Consider the following 11,326-nt stretch of genomic DNA (forward strand, 5'->3'; position numbering starts at 1 on the left):
TGCTGATTTTCTTTATTGAATTTTATGAGCTTTTTGCTTTTCATGTGGTAAGCAATCTTTATGACCAATAAACCATCTTGATTCTATCTAAGCAAGGGATTATACAACTGTGAGATTTTGAAGATAATACAGTTTACACATCTGAATTCCACTGTCTAACAAAGTGCATAACACATAGTACACACTCATCAGATGCTATTGAATAAATAATTTCAGATGAGGAAAGAATTCTAATGTTTCTCAATCCTCAGTATGTAACAAAAATACACAGATGTCTGGGTCTTCCCCCTCCTAGAATCCTATTACAGATTCTAATTCAATTGTTTGAGAGTTAGGCCCAGAAAAAAAACTTTTTTTTAAAGCTTCCCAGATAATTCATATACGCAGTCAAGGCTGAGAGCGACTGCATTATCACCAAGCAAGCCCAATTCCCTAATTTTATAAAAGGGGAAAATGAAACTCAGAGAGGTTAAGGGACTCACTTAAGATATCAAGATTGGTCAACAGTGATCTAAACCTGAGCTTCTTGATTTGGAGTCCAATAATTTTACCCAAAACCTTATATGCTTTTCCTATCAACCAGAATAGTTTATATAGAGACTAGTTTATATAGAGATTTAAAAAAGATAATTCAGACTTGATAAGGTATGCTATTCCTTTCTAATACAGAAGATTGTAGAGCGTAGTAGTAAATAGAAGTTGAGGGAGTTTAGTGGATAGAAGAGAGGTATCTTCTTAGAAGACAGGTCTGCTGAATAGAAGAGAGGTCTGCTAAGAGATGAATGGGGTTAGTTGAAATGGAATGAGAGAAGTGCGGTTAGTTAGTGCTGTACAGCCCTGCAATGCTTAGCACACCCTTCCACAAAAGGGATCATGAGTCTGGAAAACCTCAGCCTTACAGTTTACTGCAGGACTCAGAAGGTGGGGCAAATCAGCAGAGGATGTTAGTAGCTGGATACTATGAATATCCCTAAGTCACAAAATGCTGCCTCATGAAATTATTATAGTTTCAGTGGATGAACCGTGGTTTGCTCTCTAGAAGATACCTTTGGTTCTTCAAATAAGAATCTATGATCCAAATTATCATTAGCTTTGACAAACAAAAGTTCTAAAAAAAATCTGTGTGGTAAAAAGGCTTACTCTGAATCTGAACTGACTCGCAAATCACTGCACAGATGGAATCAAAGCCTCATGTAGCACATAGATAACCCTGTTCTGATGGCATTATATGAGCCATACCTAGCTGATCATGGGGAGTCCCTCTGAACAGAATTCTATATGTGGTGAGGAACAAGGCTCCTTCTGCTGGCAGGAGCTGAGGGCCTCCAAGAAGGCCTCCAGTGGCTTCTTCTCTTCCATCAGGATCCAGCAGGACTCGAAGACCTTCACAAACAATTTCTTCTCCAGGCAGTAGAGCAGGTCTAAGAATCTTGGGCTAGCAACAGAGAAAGTTAATTTAAACACAACTCTAGTGGGATTTCTAACCCTTAGACCAAGGTTATCTTTGCAGTTACAGATCTAAAATATTTGAGCCAGACTTCCCAAATAGCCAAAATGAGTAAACAGATTTGGGAAGAGGCAGAAATGATGTTTCTATATCCAAATGTAAAAAGATTCTTCTCAGCCTTGCTTATTCATAGTAAAATCATTGGAAATTACTAAACTTTTTAAGATACCTATTCAATGGAACATTTTGCAACCATTAAAAAGAATGACATGGATCTATATATGTGAACATAGAAAGATGCCAGAATACATTGCTAAGTAAAAAAAGAGCTACCAACCAGTGGGTATATTATGATCCCCTTTTAGAATATGAACCAAACTGTTAAAGGTGGTGCTATCATGGTTAAGGGTAGAGGTCGGGGTGAGGAGGACCATGGGGGACTTTCATTTTGTACAATGTGTGCTTCTTTAATGTTTCAATTTTATACAAAAGCATCGTACTTTGAAAATTGAAAAAACAAATATTTTTAAAAAATGGATGCATCTTTGAAGAGCCTTTCTTAGCCTTTTATAAAGATTAACACAAAAAATGGCCAAGCTATGACCATTTATACATCTTGGGAAGTAAGGAACCACATGATACACTCCCCTGAAGGGTTCAAAAAAATCCATCTCTCCTGAAGATATAATACACTTATTATTTTTTTTTTACTGAGCAATAAAAACTATATAAATCAGCACTATTCTTTTTGTTGGCTCTAGGAACCTCAGAGCTAAATGTAAAGCCAAAGTATAATGATCACTGTGTGTCAGATTTCTGATAGAATTATCTCTCCTTTCCATCTGGCTTCTGATTTCTCCTTTGAATTTATTTTTAGTAGTTCTGTTATATAGGTAAGAAGGTCTTGAACCCTAGTCCCACAGACTGGTGCCAGACTAACTGCAAAATAATCATCTGGGAGGCTTGTTAAAGTACAGATTCCCAGGCCAAGTCCCAGGGTACTCCTATTCAGGAGGCTGGGCTGGGATTCAGGCCTCTCAATTTTTAATAGACTTCCCAGATGTTTGCGATGTATGCTTGTAATGCATACAGATTCAGGAACCTGGTGATTTTATGGTAATTGCCTTAAGTCATTTTTGGGGGGAAATAGGCAGGGCATAAAATCGTGGCTTGGGCTTAGAAGTTAGAATGTTCATAATTTATACCTTGCCTATAAAAGTAGACTCAACAAGAGGTTATTATTGCTCCTTTGTTGATCCACTATTCTGTTGCACTATACTTTTTTATGAGGATCTACATGTAAACTCCTCTCAAAGTTTAATGTATCATTAAAACTAGAGCTGGTCTCTGTAGAAGGTTAGGAGAAGGTACTTTCTGGGGCACAACGGTCTACTGTTGCTATTTTTAAGAGAGTTTATACTCTGAAAGCATGTAGTCTGGAATAATTACCTTCTGTATAGGTGGAAGTCTTCTACTCTCTCGATGCACTGCTTCTAGGGTTTCAACGTGCATAGCTACAATTCCTGGGATGAATCAGAGTATTCAAAATGAAAGAGTACCAAACAAGCAGAATTAACAAATTCTGGATATTTTAGAATTAAAAACTAATCATAGTTTGGTGGCTCCTCAAAAAGTTAAACACAGAATTACCATATGACTCAGTAATTCCACTCCGAGGTATATACCCAAAAGAACCGAAAATAAGACTCAGATACTTGTACATGAATATTCAGAGTAGCACTGTTCACCACAGCCAGAAGGTCAAAACAATCCAAGTGTCCATCAGCAGATGAATGGATAAATAAAATGTGCTATATCCAATTACAGTATTATTCAGTCATATAAGGAAATGAAGTTACAATACCTGCTATAACTGGATAAACCTTGAAAACATTATGCTCAATGAAATAAACCAGACACAAAAGGACAAGTGTTACATGATTTCACTTATATGCAGTATCTAGAATAGGCAAATTCACAGAGATAGAAAGTAGATTAGAGGTAGCCAGGGGCTAGAGGGTGGAGAATGGGGAGCTGTTGCTTAATGGGTACAAAGTGTCTGTTTGGGGTGATGAAAAAGTTTTGGTAATAGACAGTTGGTGACAGTCGTACAACATTGTGAATATAATTAATGCCACTGAATTTTACACTTAAAAAAGTTTAAAATGGCAAATTTTATGATATATCTTACTATAATTTAAAACTATTGAAAGAAACTAATTGAAACAAAAATAAATAGCAGGCTAAACTACATGGAAGCCAAGTATTATGCTGGAGAAAACAGACCCGTAAGAATAATTCTTATTCAGTTATCTCTAATATTCTGGTTCTCTAATATCTGCAAAGTGATTACCTGGTATCATGCAATGCAGGCTCTTGATGTGATCCTGAGTAACTCCACTCTCTGTACAAACTTTGTCAATAAATCGGGTAATGAAACGCACAACAGAATTGGCAATGTCATTATTCTCTGAATCTTCAAACCCACTTTCTGTATCATAGCTCTCAGCTACACTTCCTGCAATACTAAGAAAGTCAAGGAAAGACATCATGGTCAGTAAAACAAATAACTACTATATCACAGTGATCTTCCATAGCAATTTAAACTTGCTCAAAGGGATGTATACTCAAGTAGAAACCTCACTTAACTCCATGGCTTCTCTATAAGTGATAGTGGTGAAACATGATGTTCTGTTTGCCTACATTTGGAAGCTATTGTCAGGCATTGTTCTTTGGATCCAGATTTGTTTTTGTAAGGAATACCTTCTGTCATTTTTCTAAGAGTAACTCACAAACCACAGAAAATAAAACAAAAAGAGACTTTAAATTTTATCTGATACTTGGACCTTCTACAAAAACTTGTCCTTCCAAATTAATTGCCACATGGAGCCAGACAAAGTAATATGGCTATCTTTGGCCTTTGGCAACCGGGGGACATGTCCCTGGTAGGCAAAGTAAAAGAACTTTTTTCAGCAAGTAGCGTATTTTTCCAAATGGAAGAACAAAATTGTCCTATGAACCCTTCTCTTGCCAATGTTCTTCCTTCTGTCAGTGAATCACAACCATTTTGGTCACTTGGAAACCATCATTTGTCTGTAGGTGATACAAATCATTCAAAAGAAGGGAATAAATTTGAAATGGAGCAGATATGAAAGTGTAATACCTGCCCGTGTTGCTTTTTTTTTTTTTTTTTTAATTCAATAAATACTCCTGCCTCCTATGACTTCTTTTAGACTGCTAGTCATGGAAAAGACTCACTGCCAATTCTAAACTACTCACTTCTCTTTCTTCCAAATCCAACCACATTAGCTGAATCAGTGTTAGAAGTAAAGCAAAGCAGTGAATTTGGCCATCACACCATCCCAAAGCATTAACGAACTTAGGTGCCTTAGCCACTCACTATGTAAATCAGACTGTAGAAAATGTCATGAAAGAAAAAGAAGGTATGAGCAAGTGATGGATGTGTTACTTAAGACAGGGAAGTCAGGAAGGCCTCTCTGGGTGGGTGACATTAGAGCAGAGAACTAAATGAAGTGAGGGAGTGATTCATATGACTATTTCAGGAAGAGTATTCCAGATTGCAGGAACAAGAAGTACCAAGGCCCTGAGGCAGTATCATGCCTCGAATGTTGAACAGGGATACCAGTTTCGTTGACGGAAGAGTGATAGGAAATAAGGTCTGAGCAATAGCCAGGGGCCAGATCCTGTTAGGCCTTATGGTTTTATTCTCAGTGGTATGGGAAGTAGTAGGGTTAAGAGCAAGGAATGGTTGAGGACACGATTACAGGCAAATGCAATGGATAAACTGAGGAAAAGGAGGGCCAAGAAACAAACAATCACTGTGACAAGGAGGAGTTCATTAGTAATTTTCCACAGTGCTTTCTGTAAATTGCTGTGGTGGAAAGTAACTGAAAGGCTGGATCAGTAGTGGTTGAGACATTTGAAAAATCAGAGGTCATGAAAGAGAAGAGAGTATGGGAGGTGATTAACAAGAGCTGGATGTAGTGAAAGTCTTTTAATAGAGAAAAGCTGAGCAAGTCTGAAGATGAGGAAAATGGTTAATTTTTGAAATATGTATAGCAATATTTACCCGAAATACTTTATATTCTGTGCTAAGCCAAGAAGAATAGGAGGGTTTCTGTGTGTCCACATTTGGTACCTGTTTGTGACAATGCTGTTGCTCCCACTTTCCCAGTCTCCTGGTGCTGACGTTCTTAGGAGCTTGTTTTTACTTGTGTCTAGTGGAACTAGCAGATTGACCATGAGGTTTGCAAAGTGAATGGCCTGACTGAAGACAGTGCTTTCCTCACGTTGCACCAGCTCCTGCTGAGCTGATTTGCTCAGAGTAGGCCAAAGGCGTAGCTGCTCGGCTGCCAGGTCCATTGCTGTCTTCTCCTGATATTGGTCATCAGGCAGTTTACCCTAAAAACCAAAGCAAAAATATCCAAATCTGGGACTTCCCTGGTGGTGCAGTGGTTGAGAGTCCGCCTGCCAATGCAGGGGACACGGGTTCGATCCCTGGTCTGGGAGGATCCCACATGTTGCAGAGCAACTGAGCCCATGTGCCACAACTACTGAGCCCGCTTAATGGGTACAAAGTGTCTGTTTGGGGTGATGAAAAAGTTTTGGTAATAGACAGTTGGTGACAGTCGTACAACATTGTGAATATAATTAATGCCATTGAATTTTACACTTAAAAAAGTTTAAAATGGCAAATTTTATGATATATCTTACTATAATTTAAAACTATTGAAAGAAACTAATTGAGACAAAAATAAATAGCAGGCTAAACTACATGGAAGCCAAGTATGATGCTGGAGAAAATAGACCCATAAGAATAATTCTTATTCAGTTATCTCTAATATTCTGGTTCTAATATAATATTCTGGTTACCCATTGACCTGAAGTACCTATTAATGCTCAGGTCAAATGTGCCAGTAGCATTTTTTAATACTCTGCTGTTTCTTTTCTTCTGCTCTTTGGAGAAGAAGACAGAATGACCAAAGTCACAAAAAAATAGAACTAGGTTTCTTTGTAAATATGGGAATCAAACATTATCACCACATGGGTATATAGGTGTCCATGGGATTTTTAAGAGGGGTTTCCTATAGGCTGAAGAGTTAAACAACAGCAGTAACCCACATCTGCACAGCACTTTACAGCTTATGAAGAGCTGGTATATCTATAGTCTCACTCATACCTAAACTGGGGCTCAGAGACAGACTTTTATAGAATAAAGGACACAGAAGCAGTGACATGTATTTGTTCTATGAACGTTTTTGAGATATACCAATGTTAGCACCACATCTTCTTTAAAAATTATCAAAAGCACCCCACCAGGCCAATTATTTCTAGAATATGACTTCGAGCTAATACTTTTTGGATCTGCTACAAGTTACCCCTTTTCCAAGTGCATCTGGTGTTTTGAAAGAAAAATCAGAGTTTTAAATTAAGAAAAAACAATTAAAGCTAACTGTACAACAATAATTTGAAATATCAGATTGATGTCATATAGTGCTATTTGTTATTAAAGTTTCTGTTCTTATCATACTCAATAATAGATCAATAATATGTTTAAAATTACTTGAGGTCATAGAAATATGTGACTATAGGTAGTTTCAGTTAGCTATCGAGGTTCCTTTATCTCACATAATATAAGGCAAATTTAAAATGGAGGAAAGGATTAGCAGCGATGTATTAGCCCAGCATGTAGGATTAAAAATTACTCTTCAATTATATTTCAATAAAAAATAAATAAAAAAAAAACTAAAAAAAAAAATTACTCTTAAAGTGAATCAACACTGATAATCAGCCCTTAGTGCTGCTTTAAGTTCAATTAATGAGGACAGTAATTTCTAACAGTTATTATTTAGTATGTGCCAGGAACTCTTCAATGTCCTTTACTTGTATTAGGCATTAAAATCTTAGAATAATCTTATCTGTTGATTTTACCAATGTAGAAATAAGGCACAGAAAGGTAAAGTGAATTGCCTAAGACCAGACAGCTAGTGTATGACATTTCAAAATTTCAGAAAAATTTAAACTGCTCTTTCAAATTAAAACCAATATTCTTTATTTTAAACTATTTTCTTGATAGTTTCCTTAAATTTATTTTATGGTGACAAAAATATATGGAAACATATAGAATACTCCTAAAAGAAGACCTAGATTTATTGCTGGCATACTTTTGAGCATTTATTTAGGAGTCAACTGACTTTAATTTGACATTTCTTCAAGAAGTTAACTGCATAAAGACATCTGCCTAGGTATTTTAGGGTTATTCTTTCTGTTCAACTTCCTATAATTGTTTCCAGGGAATTCTTATTTATTAAAATACAATAAAACAATTCTAGTGCTACAGAACTGTAGTAAGAAGTTATTATGGAAAAAAATGTCAGAAATCAACAGGAGAAAGATGCTCACCAGAGGGCTTCCTAAAGTAAACCCCAAATACACTGGTAGGAAGTGGCTAGATTTCCTTTGGCCCTGGGAATACCTGAGTAAGCTTTCCTTGAAGCCAGGACCAAAGCTCCACACAAGTACCTTTCTTTATCTTACCTTTTGCTTCAGATGTGGGGCATGATTGTCTTCCTTGGCTGAGAGATACAGGGATCGAACCTGTTCCTGCACTGCATTGTAAAAGGTTGTCTCCCAAAATTGCTGATTCGTCCAAATGGGGTGGTCCTGTACACAGGTGTAAGCAAACTGGCTGACTCCAGGGGCCAGTTTCTGTGAGAACACACAATATACATCACCATGGGGCTGACAGAGTCATGACAGTTCAGAAGGTTACAAGGGCCACAGATAATCATGAATATGATAAAAGGATTTATCTAAACAATATCTTATGGCAGTACAAGCTTAGCAATCAGCAACTTACATATTTTTAACTGGCAACTTTGGGCTTGCTATCAAATCCTTCAGGGTCTCTGTCACTTTATCTATTAAAATGGATATTTTAGCAACAGCTAAAAATCAAAGGAATTATATGAATTAGAGAATATATGAAAAGTACCTAAACACTGTACTGTGCACACAGCAAGCACTGTAGAGTTGGTAGCTCTTATTACAATTAGGACATACAATAAAATTCATGACAACCTAAATATAAAACTCCAGATAATTCAAAATTTCTTCTACTTGGTAGTAGAGTACATTTTGGTGGGGTTAGGGGGACACTAATTGAAATGCGAGTGAGCCTACAGCTTCGCCTTGCACACAGAATGAGGGCATATTATGAATTTGGGACTCAAGAGGAATTGCACCCTCCCTCCTGCTCACTCCAGCCATTTACCTCCCTACCGAGGCTGCTGTCTGGCTCACATAATCCATAGATGACTGTCCCGGGCTTCTGGGGCATTTTCTGGTAACCAAGTCTGGGTGTGGGAAGGTAATCTCAAACCAAACCTTCCTTTCCAGAACTTCCTGCTGGGTGGGCTTCTAAGTAAGAGTAAACCCTACTCTGTGATTAACAACAGAGGGAAAGAAAACTAACTCTGCAGTCACTTGAGGCTCTTCATAAATCTTTATGCATTTCATTTATACTAAAAATCTCATTAAGATGCACATTATTATTGCCAATTTAAAGAAGAGAAAAGAGAAATTCAAGGTTTAAGTGATTGCCCAAGGCCGTATAGCAATTACATAAGTGGTGGAACTAGGTTTCGAGCCCAAAGTTTGTTTGTTTCCAAAGTCCTTGCTCTTTTTACTATAGCAAATTATCTTGCAAAGAAACTGAAAGCAAATCATAAATAAATTAAATACTGTTTAGCACAACTATCTGTTTTTTTTCCTTCACTTTAGGATTTTGTTTCCCAAAGTAGTATTCTGCCTTGAAACCTCTGATATGATTTTAATTAATGGTGCATTTTAAGTTTTACAGACAACTTACAATTGCCAAACTTCAGTAAATGATTTGAGTCACCTTTCCATAGCTGTTTCTTTCACCTCTAAAAGTTAAAGATGTTTCAAAAAATTTTAAATCCATTATTTCTCAGCAAATACCTGATAATACTTTCAATAGACAGATAATTTTTGTTCCATTTTATTCTTTAGAATTGAGTTAATCTGTTTTCTATCAGTAGAGCTAAAGTTTTTGATAATGTAAGTTTTATTTTGAAGTAATTCAATAAGCGAATTCTCTTCTAAAATGTTGGACACTGAAGATCACTATTAAGGTTATATACATAACAGTTATGTAGCAAAAAGTTGGTTCATTTCTTAGGGATGCATAACAAATGTATAAGATTCCTGGTAAAAATCATATACTCAGTACATGCTAATTAATTTCCTTCTTGGTTAAGAACAGACTAAACCTACAACTGGAATAGGTACCATGTATACCATGAAATGTAGTACTTATATAGTTGGAAGTGGGGTGGCTGTGATTTTTGCCTAGTAGAGTCTGTGTACTTCTGCATCCCATATGTAAGTCCCTTTCAAGATAGGCCTATGCACTGCTGTTGGGATGATCGTCCATAACTCTTTTAAGGGCTATAAGCTGGAATTGACCATGAAGCACCTATCAGGAGATTCCCAAGGGGAAGCTGTGCAAAGACTGCTCATTTAAGACACAGCTACTCTCTACCTATGGGAATCAAGGACAAAATGTGTGTGGTTCTGTGAGCCACAGATACTGTGAGTCACATACTCCTTCTATACTCTGCTTGAGGACACCTTAGATGTGGGTTGAACTGTTTTTTTTTTTCCCCCAACCACTCTAAGACATAACAATGACCTCAGTGGCAGTGCATAGGCCTATTGTGAAAGAGGTTTTAAAGGCATAAAATTTAAACAAGGTAAAAGCATAATTCTCAACTGCCTTTCCCATGAGTATAGTCAGAGGCAGCACCATTCCTTACAAACACAATGTAACAACAGATTCTAAAATTTTGGAGTTCTGAAATTATATTAATATAGATGAGCTCAGAAAAACTGAGCTCTTAACAAATCCTTATCAGTTTCTCACATGTAGTCCTTTTAGGATCATCAACAAAACAAAGTTATAATTAATTATAAGTCTCTTATTACAACTTGACAGAGCGCTGTAGGAATCTGAGAGTCTAATGAAGCCCTGCCTTCCTCTTTCAGCAGTTTTCTCACTGATGCTGCATATTCACTTTCCTTGGCACATACCAGTTATTATCTACCTGTTTATTCACAAACTACAAGTGAATATGTAAAAACTTCCCTAAATCTTTTAAACAAAAGTGGACTGAATGTGTTCCAAGGCAGAAAAATGGTGTAACAGTGACAGTGGCCCAAAGGGTCAGAACCCACAGCTTGTTTACTAGGTGAGAACGACAGCAAGGTGAAGGGATTATAGGATAAGCACTTTTTGGTGGCAAGTCAGTCACAAATGGTGATGGCATCTGATACATGCATAAGAAATCATTAATTCCCCAATACTTTAACTATTATTATCTTTCCAAATATGAAATGTGCTTCCTTTCTTTGTGGTTTCCTGCTAGGTCTTCTCAAGTGCAAGCAAGGGGCACTGAGTTCCTTGCTGTTCAGATGGGCAGATCCACTGCACTGGTGGGTAGGTGTGTTCTTAGGGCCAGCAGAGGGCAGTAGCACCTTATTCTGCCTAGATTCCATCCATACAAGGCTTTTTAAATAAGAATTGCAAAAATGGAGCCATGCATTCTGGCTGGGCTAGAAAGTTGGGTGGAAGGTGAATACTGCATGCCCTCACTGTACATTTGAGAGACCCCATGAAGAAAATGGATTTGCCCAAGGTCACACAGCAAGATGGGTAGAAGAAAAGGGAACAGAGATATGGTTTTCCATTATTCTATGTCATTTCTGTAAGATACAAAAACTAAGATATTTCACAAAACAAAACTATAATTATATAGGGAAAGATTCAATGATCCG

The 11,326-nt window shown here is 37.1% G+C and overlaps 1 protein-coding gene across 2 annotated transcripts in view; it reads right to left on the reverse strand.

Annotated features, from left to right (window-relative positions):
* SBF2 (SET binding factor 2) overlaps window positions 1-11,326 on the reverse strand; it is a 472,364-nt gene that overhangs the window by 65,031 nt on the left and 396,007 nt on the right. For both annotated transcript variants that reach the window (XM_007471388.1, XM_007471387.1), the window contains exons 18-22: window positions 8,006-8,176; window positions 5,607-5,869; window positions 3,801-3,973; window positions 2,897-2,970; window positions 1,240-1,435 (exon numbers count right to left, since the gene is read on the reverse strand). In XM_007471388.1, the coding sequence (XP_007471450.1) occupies window positions 1,240-1,435; window positions 2,897-2,970; window positions 3,801-3,973; window positions 5,607-5,869; window positions 8,006-8,176 (877 nt within the window). The remainder of the gene's footprint in view (window positions 1-1,239; window positions 1,436-2,896; window positions 2,971-3,800; window positions 3,974-5,606; window positions 5,870-8,005; window positions 8,177-11,326) is intronic.

This window comes from Lipotes vexillifer, unplaced genomic scaffold (assembly GCF_000442215.2).
Source record: "Lipotes vexillifer unplaced genomic scaffold, Lipotes_vexillifer_v1.1 scaffold6, whole genome shotgun sequence".
NCBI lineage: Eukaryota > Metazoa > Chordata > Mammalia > Artiodactyla > Lipotidae > Lipotes > Lipotes vexillifer.